The sequence below is a fragment of the Cebidichthys violaceus genome, unplaced genomic scaffold (genome assembly GCF_023349555.1).
Source record: "Cebidichthys violaceus isolate CVI_PGR_0920_01 unplaced genomic scaffold, fCebVio1.0.p SCAF_54, whole genome shotgun sequence".
NCBI classification, from domain to species: domain Eukaryota; kingdom Metazoa; phylum Chordata; class Actinopteri; order Perciformes; family Stichaeidae; genus Cebidichthys; species Cebidichthys violaceus.
In genome coordinates, this window is record NW_027176750.1 from 146578 (window position 1) to 163188 (window position 16611).

The 16611-nt window shown below is 42.4% G+C and overlaps 2 protein-coding genes across 5 annotated transcripts; one reads left to right on the forward strand and one right to left on the reverse strand.

The window, feature by feature from the left end:
• Positions 1 to 394: 394 nt before the first annotated feature.
• Positions 395 to 6607, reverse strand: thumpd2 (THUMP domain containing 2). The gene is made up of 11 exons (XM_068731902.1): positions 6441 to 6607; positions 5162 to 5300; positions 4248 to 4637; positions 4023 to 4147; positions 3843 to 3920; positions 3255 to 3307; positions 3015 to 3102; positions 1996 to 2067; positions 1667 to 1781; positions 1091 to 1211; positions 395 to 852 (listed from the first exon to the last, which is right to left on the reverse strand). The coding sequence occupies exons 1-11, from the start codon at positions 6549 to 6551 to the stop codon at positions 612 to 614; spliced, it is 1533 nt and encodes a 510-aa protein (XP_068588003.1). The 5' UTR covers positions 6552 to 6607; the 3' UTR covers positions 395 to 611.
• Positions 6608 to 11018: 4411 nt separating this feature from the next.
• Positions 11019 to 16340, forward strand: LOC137888495 (uncharacterized). 4 transcript variants are annotated; one of them, XR_011105142.1, is made up of 7 exons: positions 11019 to 11487; positions 11750 to 11941; positions 12615 to 12784; positions 12869 to 13018; positions 14648 to 14820; positions 15086 to 15876; positions 16138 to 16340. XR_011105142.1 is itself a non-coding variant. In XM_068731898.1 (6 exons), the coding sequence occupies exons 1-6, from the start codon at positions 11302 to 11304 to the stop codon at positions 15505 to 15507; spliced, it is 1293 nt and encodes a 430-aa protein (XP_068587999.1). In that variant the 5' UTR covers positions 11019 to 11301; the 3' UTR covers positions 15508 to 16340. The 4 variants fall into 4 exon arrangements, 3 of the variants coding, with proteins under 3 accessions (XP_068587999.1, XP_068588000.1, XP_068588001.1); XM_068731898.1 differs by having other exon boundaries at positions 15086 to 16340; XM_068731899.1 differs by having other exon boundaries at positions 12618 to 12784; positions 15086 to 16340.
• Positions 16341 to 16611: the final 271 nt, after the last annotated feature.

Genomic DNA, 16611 nt, shown 5'->3' on the forward strand with positions numbered 1-16611 from the left:
GAGACACGAAGAGACTCACAGCGACTATGAAAAGAGACAAAACAACAAAGAGACATAAAATGACTAAAAAGACACAAAGCTACGACAAAAAAGGGGCAAAATAACCACAGAAAAAAACACAAAAGGACCAAAACAACTACAAAAAAACACAAAACAACTATAAAAAGAGACTAAAGAGTTAAGTGTGTGTCTGACGTAGGAGGCGGTGGGGTCTTTCAGAGGCCCGTTGTCTCATAATCGGCCCGTGAGGGAACATGGATCAATGATTCAGCTCTGGAACAGCAACATTTCTAATCAAAAGTTCACAAAACTCAAAATCCAACAATGTTTTCAAAAATATATATTTACGTCTTTGTATTATTTGCAATTGAACAACAGAAGGGAAACAAACAGATGAATAAAAAAGTAGTTCTTTATTGACATGTTTATTGATTTAACTGATTAAACACTGCAATGACGGTAGAATAATGACATCATCTGTGTTTAGATTGGTTCCCTTTAAGCCTCGCTTTCACTAAAATCCCTTTAATTATGACATTTCATCACATCTACTTATTGTCCATGACAAGTAACAAAGAGAAGTATCCGATTACTTTGCTACGTAACACAGATCAAGTGTCCGTCTTGACATATTTATGGATTAGTCCATCTATCGCACCTAAGCTGACTCTAAGAGTCTCCTGGTGGAGGAGGGAGCACCGAGGAGGAGGAGGACTGAGCTGTAGCCCAGACTGAGGCTCTGTCTCCTGGTTGGATTCTGGTCCAGAGTCCTTCTGAGCCAGGAGGTTCTTCAGGAGACAAGATAACTGAGGAGTCAGAAGGAGAACCAGGGTGCCACCGATACGGAGGACTCTAGAAACACAAACAGTAATTCGATTAATTACAGTTTTTGCTCTTTTTCTTTGGACAGACGATGTTTTTTCAGGCTTATTCGGGAAAAAAAATCACATCATTTCTGTTGATAAATACAAAAGAGTGAGTTTTACTTAAGAATAACAGGTCACAAATGTTCTACTCTGCACATTACATGAACACATTTTCTGATCCACTGAATCCGTCTGAAAGAAACAATAGAAACAAACACACAAACCTCTCCATCTCTTTGAGGATGAGCGGCAGGTTGGCAGCCATCTCTGCTTTGGTGCCAAACTTCCTGCCAAACGGAAGGTCGCAGACGACAGCGTCTACACTGGCGCTGGGCAGAGGCAGCACTACACACACACACACACACACACACACACACACACACACACACACACAGGACAAAAAGAGCCAAGAGGTAATTTAATACATGACAGCAGGGTTCACTCTCACCTCCCACTCGCTGAGCCACATCTAAAAACAAGCAGCTAAATAAAAGAGATTAAGAAAAATGAATCATCACCTGAGATTTTCTCAGATATTAATGATTATTAACAGTGTGACAAATTTGCTGACAATGTTTTAAATGTATTTCAATTTATGTTTATGTGACAGTTTTGCTGATTGATTTGATTTGGGAACACAAAACTCTGTAGTTGTAGTTTTAGCATAGTTCACTACGCTATACACACATCTTTACGGTAAACTCCTCCCTAGAAATAGATTTTATGGAGACACCCAGTGAACATTACAGAAACACAAAAGTTTTTTTAATGCCAAACGTTCACGGCGAATAGCTTCTCACTCATGGACGAAGCCTTCAGCAGCTGTATCCTGTTTGGCAGCTCGGCAAACTCCACGTTCTCATTGGCCTTCTGCAGCTGTCCGTCATCGACGTCCAAACCCAGGAAACACGCAGCCTGAAGAGAGCGATGCATCAGATCACAGGAGAGTACACGCTACAGTATGTGCTAGTACTAGAAAGTACACACTTTCTATCAATATTTACACGTAACGATATGATATATATATATATCAGTGCATATCTGAGAATATTCCTTTCTTTTAACATTGATGCATGTGGAACAAACTGTGCACTTTGTACACTTGAGAGAGAAACGTTTGGGTCCTGACCTGGTGCTCCTGTGCTGCTTCTATTAGGATGGTTCCTACTCCACACATCGGGTCGACCACACGGGAGCCCGGCTGTGAAACAGGAGATAACGGACAGAAGGGTCGAGCACATAACAATCACAGCTCCGTGCTTCAGCACACACACACACACACACACACACACACACACACACACACCGTCAGGTTCTAGACAACAACCTTCACGCTGAGAGTTTGGAAATGAGAAGATTTAATTTCTCCTATTTTGAGAACAAGCTGTTTTTGGGACGAATTAATGGAGCAATATGGCCGAATAATAGAAGACAAACCAACAGCACATTGAGGAAGAAAGAGACGCCATGTTGGTTCAATCCTCCTTGAAAGGAATTCAGCAGCATCGTAAAACTGTGTTGCGTCTGAACTTTAACTTTTGAACTTTTCTTCTGCTCAATCTATCTCAAAATGATTTAAAGTGGAAAAAAAGGACTTAAAAAAGTTGAAAGTGAATCCTGGATCACATTGTAAATTGGAGTTTAAAGGTAAATCTAATCTAAGGCTTAGAGTAAAAACTAAAGGAAGATTTAAAGATCTCACTCTTATAGTCTAAATTCATCACCCTTATGTCACTTTCCACCAATCAAACCGGTCGGTTGAACCACAAACAAAAGCACATCTGGTCCCCTCACTGTGTCACGCTCTCATGTCTTCGTCTGGGTCAAGATGACCTTTTGGCAGAACACTCGAGTCATGTACGGGAAATATTTGGGATCAAACTGGAGAGATATATTCCAATTTGTAGAATGTTTCTATGAAACCAAATGTGTTCAACATAAAAAGTTATATAAACCATTTTCTTATGAAACCAAATGTGTTCGGTTCAATCCTCGGTTAAATGAAGATATTCTTCAACAGCCTTCTGATTTGCATACGTATAATCAGGTCATAAATGTTAAACCACGACTAAAGAACAGAGCAGCAGAGTGTGTGTGTGTGTGTGTGTGTGTGTGTGTGTGTGTGCGTGTGTGTGTGCGTGTTAGTACCTGTATGTGAGCCAGTGAGGCCATGGCCCAGGCTACAGTGGACCTGAGTCCTGTGGTCTTCATGTAGCTCCGGTTAGCGAGAGGCAACCTGAAGGAGACGCATCACTTATGATTCTTTATTATAGTTATTAAAGCTGCAGTAAGAAACATGTGCGTGAGCCACCGCCACGTCTGAATCCACTAGGTTTAAGATTTAGGTTTGTCATTGTTAAATGACTAAATGTAGAGAACGTGTTTCACCTGGTTAAAGGAAAGCCCAGCAGGAAGTGGTCGTCACTCAGAGAAACGTTTACCTGAAGAAACAAACAAGCCAATGACGTTTTATTTTGAAAGGAAAGTCAAGAGAGCCGAGTCTCTGCTCAGAGTTATTAAGAGAGGGAGAAAGTCCATAAATACACAGTGTTTGTATTGATTTTAAAGTTGTTTTTTTTAATTAGTTAATAAGGCACCACATGGCCAGACCTCTCAGAAAATATGAATATTTTAAAACAAAAACTAAAAACCCATCTATTAAGTCTAATAGTAGCGTTTAAAAATGTTATGTTTCTATTGTTTTATGTCTTATGTGTTTTAATGCTACGGTTTAAGTATTTATACATATTTAATTTCACTCTAATATTTACTGTTTTAACACAATCAATTTATTCAGTGTTTAATCTATTTTTCTTAACTTTATTTTGTTTATATTATCTCTTCATCGTCTCTCTATTTTCGTCTTGTCAATCATTTGTAAAACACTTTAAATTGCGTTTAATTATTTTTAAAAAAAGGAGCTACATGATTGACTGATGCATGAATCAACCCAAAGATTCAGAACTCAGTCTTTACCTCCAGTTGTGGATTCTTCAGATCAGCCTTCCAGCCCAGCAGTCTGCTCAGACCTCCTCCGATCACTCTGCTCACCTCCTGAATGAAGACACCATGTGGAGACACACACTAGTCCTCTGAACACTACATGCACTCGTGTGCAGAGACGTTACCCTTCACGTGCACGTTGAGGTCCGCTACCTGCGAGCTGAAGTACCGGGACAGAGATCCAGTACACTTGCAGCTGACCCTGAAAGAGAGCCGGTCCGGACCGGACGGGTCTGGCTCGGTCCTGCTGGGTTGCGGTCTTCCTGCAGTCGGCTTCGCTTTATTACGTGACGACAAAGGCGAGCAACGACGAATAAATAAATCGGAAATGTAAATACCGTTGGATAGAAACAGAATTAAATTAATTGATGTTAATACCATGTTCCACTTTGTCCTCCGTCATGTCATCCGTCTCCACACCGTGGTCTCGTCCTGCTGACATTCCTTGTCTCCCATCATCCTCTTCGTATCCTCTCTGTCTCTCAGATGTCCTCCTTTTATCTGCACTACTAGACTCCTTTTCTTCTTCATCCCTCCTTCTCTTCGTCGTCATCCTCTGGGCTTCAACTCCACAGGTTCCTCCGCTCCCCTCCTCATCTCCCTGCCGCCTCCCCTCCTCCCTCCCTCTCCCCTCCTCCCTCCTCGGCGTGCGGACGGTGGTCCTTCTGTCCGACAGCTCCCCCTGCAGGCGGCTCCACGTCGCTGCAGCACCGGTCCACTGGCTGACGTCGCCCAACACTCTGGACTGAAGCTCAGAGGCGGCTTTTGCTACGAACATTACAGAGAAAATAAGAAAGGTCTAAACATAAATGTTTAATCAGACGCTGAATCCCAGAGTGGTTTTGTTTTGTTTTGTATTATTACGATGCCATTATTATTATTTGAGATGTTAAAAAGGTCATCCAGTTGGGTTTCGAGCATCTGGATTTCCAATATATTGAACTGACATGATGGATTAAATCAAAAAGGACACAAATGAATACACACATACACACACAAGAACTAAAAGACAGTCATACAACATAATTACTGCTGAGATATTCCTTTTTTTACGACATGCATCTGTGTATTATGACATATATCTGTGTATTATGACATATATCTGTGTATTATGACATATATCTGACTTATATCTGTGTATTATGACATGTATTTGTGTATTATGACGTATATCTGACTTATATCTGTGTATTATGACATGTATCTGTGTATTATAACATGCATCTGTGTATTATGATATATATCTGACTCATATCTGTGTATTATGACATGTATCTGTGTATTTAATGTACCCGGGCCGCTGTGGGCAGACAGACGAACAGGTGAGTCTCTCTTCAGCAGGAGGAAGAGTCTCTCTGCAGCCTTCAGCTCACTGACTCTGTGGATCCCGGCAGACGAGCTGAACAGCACCTTACCTGCCGTCTGACACACCTGGAGACACAAACAAACAAACAAACAAACAAACAAACAGAGCAGTTCAGAGTTAAAGGAGCTCACCCTGGAGACAAACCTGTCCCGTCTGAAAGTGTCGTGTCGAATCCTTAAAATGAAACGACGGTGGATTGTTGAGGTGATACTGATATCTATATTTGACAGTAAAACATAAATCAGGTGTTGACATATTATGGTTCCACCAGTTTGGAGATTTAAATTTGAGTAAAAGTATAAAAGTATTAGCATCAACATACAGAAGAATGTATATTATATTATTGGATCACGGTTATTGATATACTGTTTAACAAGCTGTTTACTTCTCTGTATATTATTATGAATTCTCATTATTTAATTTAATCATTTAGCAATTACTGCACACCTGTCTACCACAAATATTTATTATTGGATTTATTTTATACATGTATATTGTATCCCTATATTTTAACTTCTGCACTGTTTTACTTCTTAGATTATAATTTTCTTTTTATACATATTTAATAAGCATTAAATCTAAGATTAGAATTACCAGAGACCACTTCTGTTAATGTGTGCATCAATATTAGAGCAGGTGAATGTAAGCGCTAATCTAATTTATTCATATTTATAATTAACGTTGGTGAATGTGGGCTAATCCAATTTATATAATATAAATTATATATATATATATATATATATATATATATATATATTTAAACGATAATTTATACATAATAAATTATTGTAATTTTATATATATATAATTACAATAATGTATTTATTATTAAATACATTATTATCATTAAATATATATATATATATATATATATATATAAAAGATTATAGTTTAAATAATGTGTATATATATATATATATATATATATATATATATATATATATATATATATATGAAACAATAATTTTATATATATAAGTTATATATAAAATGATCGTTATATTTTTGCCTCTTAACAGCAGCGGAGTAGAAGCAAAAAGTACCAGAAAAATAAAATACTTGAGTAACGTACAAGTACCTCTAAATTGTTACCATTACTTGAGTAAATGTACTTAGTTACTTTCCACCACTGAAAGTTTTGAACGGCCGTTATAACCGGTTTTTTTTTTCTTCTTCTCTCGTAACTGACATAAAGAACTACTCACATCTTCCGCTGCCAGCTTCTTCTTCGCTTCTCCGATTAAGAACCGCTCCATCCCGTTACCGGCGGTGCAGTAGTAGCGAACTAAACTCCCTTCACTCTCCGGTTCACTCATAATGTCCAACAAATGAGTTCAGCGTCGATAAAAACGCTCATTTCCTCTACCAGAGAGGCGCCATATTGGTGTGTTTGTTTACACCGGAAGCGGATGTACGTCATCGGACTGCAGTGACTGGTCTTGACCAGCAGGGTTCTCTCTTCTCACAGAGGAGAAAGTCACAGATGGATCAAACTGGAAAACAGAAACAATCTGCATATTAAATAACATTTATCACAGTATGAATGTAATTAAGAACAAAATTTAAATAATATAGACTTGTTCATGTTCATTTTCTTTTTAATAATGGCATGTTGATGTAATACAGCAACACAAAGTCCACAACAACAAGCCTTCATTTTGTGATTCATTTTACTTGATTTGAAGCGGGAGCTCTTATCAGCACACCCACACACACACACACACACACACACACACACACACACACACACACACACAAACACACACTTACTTAATACCCAAATGCCTCGCTGCACACATTAGGTTTTCAGACACACACACTTAAAAACAAAACAACAAGCTGCAATCGTGCAAGTGCGTGCACATAAACTCACATTTAACTCACACTGGTTTTGGGCACACACATACACACACACACACACACACTTCTGCTGCCGTGTACTATCTGGAGGCATCTCTGAACAGGTGTTCTCTCCACAGCTGTGAGGAAACCTCTGACGAACTCTGCAGCAGAAACAAGTGCTTTCACACAATTCTCACTTTTTTTTCTCCTTCTGAGAAATCCTCCTCCCATCTGTGTCTCACCCTCTCACATGTTTTAATCTCCCTCTTTTCACTCTCTGACACTTTAATGACCCCCCCCCCCCCCCCCCCCCCCAGACATATTTAATCCCCATACTTTATTTGATGAACAGTGTTCTGCTCGTTGCTTTGTGTCATAAACCCGTCAAACGCTGACAGGCTGGTGCGACCTGCCGCTGTCTCCAGACAATGTGAAGAATTATGGGAAAGTAAATATGTTTATATAACAGCAGACACGGGTGTTACATCAGACTGATGTAACAGTGCCTCCGTGGGATTTGATCCCCACTCAATCAATGTGTCATTTCTCACATTTTCTTTATGAATATCCAAACAGAAACACATCAGATTCATATCAAGATTTTTGGGAGCAAATGTTTAATTCATGTGTACATTTTTTGTCGTTGTCAATATCTATGAATTTGGACGCCCTGGTTGCTTCTTTCATCCTGGATCCTGGCTCTTTTCATTTCTCTACTTTGTGCCTCCTCGTCTCCTCGTCTCCTCGATCCTCCGGCTCCAGCGCTCCGCCCTGAAAGCAAATCAACGTCTTCAAAAATCTCGAGGAGAAAGGAGGCTTCTTTCCGAGGAGCTGTAGGCGAAGGAAAACATCGGTGGAAGTCTTTTCCGCACCGGTTGACGAATAAAAAGAGGCGTCATATTTACTTGACGAGGCAAGGAATGTCTCCTTTTATTGAACACGCGTTGCCTCAGCTCCTCTCTCCTTTCGCCTCCTCCTCTCGCATCTTCCCGTTGGTTGGACCAAGACGCGACGGGAGGAAAGGAATCAAGGACGTACAAAATGGCCGAGCGTGTAGTCTGCAGGAAGCTAAATCTTAGCTCAGTGTGTTAGCATGCTAACCACATTTCACGACATTCCGTCCAATAGCCATTTCACTTAAATCTCCACTTTGACTGAGGAAACATTGAGAGTTTACTGTTTAGACACATTGCATTTATTTCACAAATTTCATCAATCATTGATTTTAGCTAGAAAAACACATGAAGTGAGTTTTTTCTTTTTTGCAACATCAAATAAAATGGATTTCACAACAATCTGTCTAAAACACTGAACACATCGTGGCTCAAAATGCTCCGCATGAACTCTATTGGACGGATGATTATTTAATTAAAACAGGTAAAGTTGGATTTATGGGGCCCTATCCAGTGTTTTTTTCCCCCTTTTTTTCTTTGTCACTCTTGTTCTCTTTAAAGTTTACCCTGTGACTGCTTCCATCAGCCCATAATATTGGACTTATCCATGTAGAAAGGAGACATTAATACTCCTTTCAACAGCTGCCATGTGCAATAATTAGCCCCCACTGCTGCTAAGTGAACACAACGGCTTCACAAAATGGACGCCGCCTGGTACAGCAGCCGTGGCGTGATGTATTACCGTCCATTAAACTTGTTTTTATTCCCCTCCAAACCTAAATGATCGGGAGGGAGGGAGGGAGGGAGGGAGGAAGATGGAGGAGAGAAATGACGATGAGGGAAAACGAGGCTCAGAATAGAGAAAGTAGAAAAAAAGCAAACCAACAATAAGGATTTGTGACACACACACACACACACACACACACACACCAAACCAACCATTTTCTAAATTGAAACTTTTTGTTTGTTTCAAAAGACATTCTCTCTCGTTAAATGAAACGACACATTCTGTGTGTGACGATTAATATTCGGGGAGGCCGTCATTTAAAGGGCCGGACTGTGTACTTCCTTCTTCTTCTCCTCCTCGTTCTCTTCCCTCCTCTCTACTTTCTTTCCTCTCACCCTCAGATGGAAATGACACCTTCAAAGAGAGACAGATTCTTTCACCACTTTACCATGTGAGCATCCATGCTCATCTCAGAGTGCTGCTGAGCCATTTACATATTTAGAGGAGTGTGAAGTGTGTCAACAGGACCGAGCATCCATGGAGAGAGAGAGAGAGAGAGAGGGAGAGAGAGAGAGAGAGAGAGAGAGAGAGAGAGAGAGAGAGAAGCAGAGCTCTAACCTGTAAACACGGCATCAAACCGATGGCGGAATCAACGAGAGGAAGTGAAGAGCAGGAGGATGAGGAGAGGAAGAAATGAGGAAAGGTGTGTGTGTGTGTGTGTGTGTGTGTGTGTGTGTGTGTGTGTGTGTTCCTGCTGTGTGAAGCTTCACCGCCTTCAATGTTTTAAACATCAACCTATCATTGTCAAACTCACTGTGGCACCACAGTGCCTCTGTCTCACAGTGTTGCTTTTAAAACCGGTGTCTATATGCTCCATTTATATTATTCATTGTTTCTTACCCCAAAATCTCAGTGTCCAATGTTTTGTTTTTATATTTTAATTTGAAGAAAAAAAAGCACAGGTGCAGCGAAATGGAATGAAGCCATGATTCATTTTTTTTTATGATGTACACCTTTCATTTTACAATGTCTTCTGTGAACAAAAGGCCTGTTTCCTGAAGAAAAAGCAGCGGCCATCCAAACACCTTTTGCCAACAACTCGATGTGATCTTCTTTAAATATCTCGCTTGAATTAAAGCTGCTTTACCTGCATTCATTTACCGGCTGGCAACATGCTGTCACCTCATGAAGTCCACATGGCTAACGTTAGCTAACAGTAGCTTATTTCCACATCCAGAGTGACATTCCCTCTGCTGAACATCAGCTCCTTCACACCAAGACGGCTCGGCGGAGGATGCGAGTTCAACCTGCCGAAGACAATGATGGCGCGCTTCTACACGGCCATCACTGACTCCATCCTTTGCTCCTCCATCAGCGTCTGGTACGCTGCAGCCACTTGTTCTTTGGCTGCTAATGAAACAAGATGGCGACGGCAAAACCACCGAACTCAAGGCTTTAAAACATCCGTCCACAAAACAATGGGTGACGCCACCATGACTACGTCCACTTCTTATATGTATACGGCTGCAGGTAGACATCACTCCTCTATATCTTTACATAGGATATAGTTATTTTGATGAGATATTAACGCTCTGAATATCTTACGAAGAACCTTTTGTTGAATGAAATTGTTTTTATTGGAAATCGGATCAAATATTTAAAATCCTTTCAGTAAGTGAGAGACCGATGGTGAGAAGCAGAGGGTGACTAACGGACATTAAGGTGAGCTGAAACAAGAGTGTGGGTCGTTTCATTTTGGGTAAAACACACTGAACTCTGAGCACCGGCTCCTGTCCCAGTTAACAAAGAACATCTCTCACTCTACATCAAATCCCAAATCCCCTTGCCCCACATTTTATCAAGTAAAAAAAAAAAAAGAAAAGTCAACATCGCACCACCACCAAGGCCACTGTTCTATTTAGGGAAATAAAAAAAAAGAAGAAGCTGTAAAGCCCTTGGCCTATTTAGTCAATGTTTAACACATCCATAAAGAGCTTCACATTCCCAAGGAGCTCTGCAGTCCTTCAGGGAGTCCCCGAAGCTCAAGGAGGATTAGTTTGATTCCACCATCACGCAAAGAGCCCCGTAAGAACATAGAGGTTTTCATCCTCCGTGCATCAAAAGCGTGAAAAGGGGGGGGGGGCAACGACAAAATAAAGATGCACATTGACATCTTTGGCCTTGAAGGCGTGACCGACTTGCATTTCCGGGTCCCTGCAGCTAGGGGGAGGTCTAGGTTTACCGCTGAGCTGCACTCTGCTGCTGTGTCGTCTTGGTTGGCCTCTTCACTGCAGCAGAGGAGGAAGGAGGAAGAAGAGGAGGAGGAGGAGGAAGAAGAAGAGTCCCGGCTGCTCACAACCAGAGCACAGCTCACTGCAGCAACACGAGAGATCACATGTGACTGAAGTGCTGCTGGAAAATGTTAGCGTAGAAATGTTGAGAGGAATGTTGATGTGACGCGTTACATAGATTCTTATATCGTGTTCTTGAGTTGTGCAGACTTCAAAGACGCTCACAGAGGCGAGCGTTAGAACCCTTAAGGTCATAGATCACATGATACTGGCTGAGCGTGATTCATTATAAGCACCAGTTACTGACGCCATTATGGGCCAGCTGTTCTCATCAGAAGAAGAGCTTTCTCAGCTGAAGGATGCGATGGGTTCCCTCCTCTACGACGCCATGTTGGGAGGCGGAGCCGTGCCCGACCTGGGCATCAGCCACCCTCTACCCCTGACCAATCACGACGAGAGCCTCGACTCCCGGGCCCGCCTCCAGAAACACCTGCAACAGGTTTCTAAATGAGAACGAAGGTTTCACCTTTAAAACCGTAGATGGAAAGAAAGATGTTGTTGCCTTAAGAGAGCTAAGAGAGATTGAATGAGGACCTGTTTTATAAAAAGATTACAAATCAATACAAGGGCCAAAAGGAGCAATATGACGATGACAAAATGCAGTTTAACGTTGTTCTCAAGACGGCTATCTACTCACCTCTATTTCATTGAGACAGATGGTGAGAAGCGCTGCGTCACCATCTCGTTCCTGTTCATTTCAGCTGCAGGGCGACATCGGGAACAAGGTGCCGACGTACCTGAAGGACCTGATTGGTCGGCTGTCGTCCTTCTCGGACGAGCCGCGCCTGGCCGGCCTGGTGGGATTGGCGGTGACCGTGGTGATGGATATGGCCTACACGTCGGCGAAACAGTCGGGCGTGAGAGGGAAGTCTGCGGGGTCGTCGTCATGCCAGGTAATATTATATATATATATATCTACTGTACGGAAGCCCTGAGAGGCCAGTGAGGAAAATAAATAAGGTGTCTGATGTCAATTATTTTTTCTCTCCTGTGTTTATGACTTAAAGAGAGGTGGAAAAAAAAGTTTTGTTGTTTGTTGTAACACTCATTTTGGCCACAAGAGGCTGAATTAATCTACTAATCTAACTTCTACATCGGTCTAACAGCATTCATGTTTTTTATCCGGGTGAGTTTTAAGTTCCCCATGAACTCTAAACACAAGGAACATATACTGTGAGTTATTAAGTAAAGAAAATTAAGATTAAGACCTGAAAGAAAACATGGATGCTTTCAGTCATAGTTAGAACACGGGGTAGTGGTGCACTTGAGCCTCTTGTGGCCGAAGTGAGAATTACAACAGTAACCAGATTTCACCTGCATAAACTTATTTTGTTTTTATGGATTTCACAGAAAGAAAAAAATAATTTAGAAAGATGATCCTACCAACAACCTTTTTTTCACTTGTTCTTAGATCATAAACACAGGAGAGAAAACTATTTAAATCCGAAATACTAATGAATACTGAAATCTTGATTTTTTTTTTTTAACTCAACATGAAAGCGATGAAGGACCACAGAAAGTTTAGGACCGCTAAGATGAAGATCAATGTCTAATGTCTGCCTCCAGCAGAGAGTCTGGGAGCTCCAGGAGGTGATGGAGGAGTACCTGAAGCGCTGCAGGATCAACCTGAGTGACAAAAGCAGGCTGATCCAAGACTCCATCAGACTTGAGGCCCAGCTGAGCTTCACCCTCACCCAGCTGAAGACCTGTCTGCTGGGGGGAGACTGTGACTCCAGGTGTAGTAGTGTGGCCTCATGCAGTAGAGAACAACACTGAACGGTAGCATGGAGAGAAGAGAAGACTGTTTCTGTTCCCTCCAGGTCTCTGAGGCACTGGGCCAGTGGAGCAGCGTTTCACACCCAGATGCTGGTTCACCTTGCTGGTCTGGAGGGTCGGACCGAGCCGCTGGCTGCCACGGCCGCACTGGAGCAATACAAGGAAGACCTCACCCAGATCATACCTGCTTACAGGTACTATAGTAGTAGACGGCTGCTCTCATCCAGACGTCAACGTTGATCTATTTGTAACCAGCTTCCATATTTAAGTAACTCTTCTTCCGTGGTTATTTTAACCCAAACAACTATCTTTTCCTAAACCTGACTAAGTAGTTTGTGGTCGTAAACTTAACTAAGTTGTTTCCTGTTTATTTTGAAATGTTGTATTCGGGTAAGGAGCAGAAATTGACACGAGTTGCTGGGCTTTAGTAGGAGAACGCACGAAAAATGAGGAGTAACTTTTCATAAGATTTCATGACATGTCAACGCTCTGATTCCACTTTGATGGGGCTGCAAATTGGCAATGACTTGGAGAAAAAGTCATTGGTTTTAATGACTACTATTATTATTATTATTAAAGATGTTTAGGCAGCAACAAATAAAGTTGCACGAGATGTTCACGGAGCCCTTTTCCCCCTGACGATGTTTTCGTGGAGATGGAAACTCTGTAGATGGACAACCTCTGCAGGAAGTGGACTCCACAGCTCTCGGTCCAAACTAACAAAACCCTGAAGATCCCGAGAGCATGTTGATCCGAGAGCATGTTGTCAGACAGCAAACACACAGCACTCCAGTGGAGAGCAGAGGCTCTAATAAAGCCCACTGACAGAGGAAACCACAGCCACACAGAACCCACGGCTGTCTGCTGTGAGACGGGCTCTCCAGCCCAACATGACGGCAAAAACAAAACAAAAAAAAAAACGGCTAACGAGCGCGTCAGTCTGTCAGAGAGGTTTCACGTTCATTTAGAGTCCCGGTGAGAAAATACATCCAGGCAGCAATCAGCTGCAGCCATGACGAGATCTGCAGCAGGAGAGGAAGAAGGTCGATTAGACATGAAGCAGTTGTTTCACCAAGTTTTGACCACGCAGCTCCATGAAGCTTCTAAAATCTCATCACTGTGACGATGAATCCAGGTTTCTGTCTGGATGAGTGAATCTGGATTTATAGTCTTATGAAATAAAGTGTTTCATAAGGTGACACTAATAAACCAGGGGCGGCTGGCCAATCGAGGGCCACAAAAAAGATAATTTAATGAATCACTATAATCATAATTTTTTTTAACATATGTAATTTATTACATTTTACACATTTTCAGGACAGTTTGTCCTCAGAGCGTCATAGTTCAATCAGCCACTTCATGAAGTCGTGGTCCGTGGAGAACGACCCTTTCGGGCGACTTCAGTTTGGTTGAAAATCGCTCTGATAGACTTTCATGTAAAGGATTTTACCTTCTTTTTTTTTCGAATTGCAAACACTGCAATACAATCTGTCTGTGTTTTGTGTTTCTGTCAAACGTAACCTGAAGCATTCTCCTCGGATGGTTCCCTCCTCCCCCCCCGAGTTTGGAAGTAGTTCTTCTGACTTCGGTGTGTTCATGAGCTTTAGTAGAAACAACGTGGGCGGTAAAAAGAAGAAGTGTTGTGCGATTGTGTTTCATTGCTTTGGGCATTTAAACAACCCGTTGATAGGTGTTCCCACTAAAATATTGCTTTACTGTTTGGAAACTAGTCAGTTTTGAAAACATTCTCTGCTTCCTCCTGTCCTCCCGTCCTCCTGTCCTCCCGTCCTCCTGTCCTCCCCTTCTCTTCTACTTCCTTCCAGGAGTTATAAGTCGAGGACGGTGTGCGTCGTGAAATGTCGGGGGGGTTTTCTGGCGTCGTGTGATCCGTCCAGCGAGGCGCCGGAGGACGGAGCCATGACGGGACTCACTGTGACGGACAGAGAGACGGGGAGGACTGTGACCGTCCCTCTGTCGGCCATGAGGACGGAGACAGGTAGACGTTCTCCAAGGAACCAAGAAAACTACTTCTCTCAGTCGAGAATATGTATTTTTTCCCCTCTTACATAGTTCTAATCATTCTAGATTATTTTAGTGTGAGTGTGGAAGATATCGGACGTAGAGGACAATATCTCCAACACTCTGCAACTCACACTTAAATAATCTAGACTGAGTAATAGCCCCACATGTAACAGGGGAAATATGTGTATTTGATTTTGGGGTGAAGTGTCCCTTTAACTGACCTAACCTGAACTCAACAGAGAGAAGAAGAAGAGTCTCTGGGTCCGACGCCTGCTCTGAAACGACGTCCTCCTCCATCAACCTGGACCTCATCACCTCAGATCAGTACGCCCAGGCCTACCTGCACCATCTGTTCTCCGGTAAGGGACCCGTGGCAGAGCTGGAGAACTACTTCATCAAGGCGGGTGATAATCTGAGGACACCGAGGACCGAACCGGGACGCACGAGCGAGACGGGGGTGAGAAACGGAGGGCAGCAGAGTGACGGAGTGCATTTGAGAGGCCGGGCGGAGGGCGTGGATGGAGAACAGAGAGTGGGCCGAGGTGACGGAGATGGACGAGACGAGACGCAGGAACGTGAGCGGAGCGATGAAAGTTTGCATCTGAGTGTTGTGGAGACGTGGCCGGACGAGAGCCTCGATCGCAGCGCAACAAGTTCATGAAAGAATGTTATGGTGGCGTCCTGAGTTGAATGTCTTGTGTACATAATCAATATAGATGCATTACAAGATGATAAAATCAAATCAGACATTCACGTCCCTCGTCTACTCCAATGGTTAAAGCTAGAAATCTTGTATACGACACAATATTTTGACATGTATAAGCCATAAAACGCATCGTGTGTACTTTAAAGACAGTTTAAACACAAATGATGTACTTGAACAACATGGTTGATGGATTAAAATGTGCCTTACTCTTCCTCCTCGCCTCACGGTCGGCCATGTTTGCTGAAAAGGGGGCGTGGCTCTACTGCGGTCCACTTCAGATGATGTGGCCCACTGTGATTGGCTTACAGACATCCAGCCAAATAGGTGTGTTTTATTTGGGTGGAGTTCAGATGACAGCAATCGTAGATCTAGACGTACTAGAACAGTAAAGACGAGTTTACAAATACGAGCTTTGGGTTTTTAATGCGACGTCTATTAAAGGGACAGTGTGTCAGTTTGAGTTGAGCTCAGCCCCTCCCTTCCCAAGCATGTTGAAGAACTACGGTGGCCTTCAGGTTCGGGAAAGTTATCTTTAGGATTTTAGTGCAATATATTTGATAATATTTGATCAATCTCTCTCTGCAGAGCTCCAGGCTCGTGCACCTCTGGCACTGGGACCCGTCTCCATCTTGGTTCAGCATCGCTTCTACTTTTAGTATCTGAGCGTGTTTGAGTCATTGAGCTTCCCTCTCGTCTTCTTTGGACATTATGAAGTACGTCACTTGCTCTGACTGTCGCTTGGATGTATTTAATTCATGTGTCCACCACGAATAAAGCTCCTAACCGACTTTCCTTTGGCGTTATTTTCGTCCCGAGCGTCACGACAAATAACAATTTGTGAATAGATTGCATTACGTCACCATTTGCCGACCTGCGGTGATACTGGGCTGCATAGACAGTGTGTTCTACCTGGCTAGTAAGCTATAGTGTCATTGCGCTTTCACTGAGCCCAGATCAGAGTACAGAGCCGCTGTACGCTCTACAGCTCTACAGCTCTACAGCTCTACATCTCAATATACCATTTAAGACAAACGCTCAAGTGAAAAGTTCACTCAGTTA

Coding starts and splice junctions, on each gene's coding strand:
- LOC137888495 (XM_068731898.1), top strand. CDS start 11,302: ATGGGCCAGCTGTTCTCATCAGAAGAAGAGCTTTCTCAGCTGAAGGAT. Junction 11,942..12,614: donor CGGGGTCGTCGTCATGCCAG/GTAATATTATAT, acceptor GTCTGCCTCCAG/CAGAGAGTCTGGGAGCTCCA. Junction 13,019..14,647: donor CAGATCATACCTGCTTACAG/GTACTATAGTAG, acceptor ACTTCCTTCCAG/GAGTTATAAGTCGAGGACGG.
- thumpd2 (XM_068731902.1), bottom strand. CDS start 6,551: ATGAGTGAACCGGAGAGTGAAGGGAGTTTAGTTCGCTACTACTGCACC. Junction 4,638..5,161: donor GTCTGCCCACAGCGGCCCGG/GTACATTAAATA, acceptor TAATGTTCGTAG/CAAAAGCCGCCTCTGAGCTT. Junction 3,308..3,842: donor TGAAGAATCCACAACTGGAG/GTAAAGACTGAG, acceptor TTGTTTCTTCAG/GTAAACGTTTCTCTGAGTGA.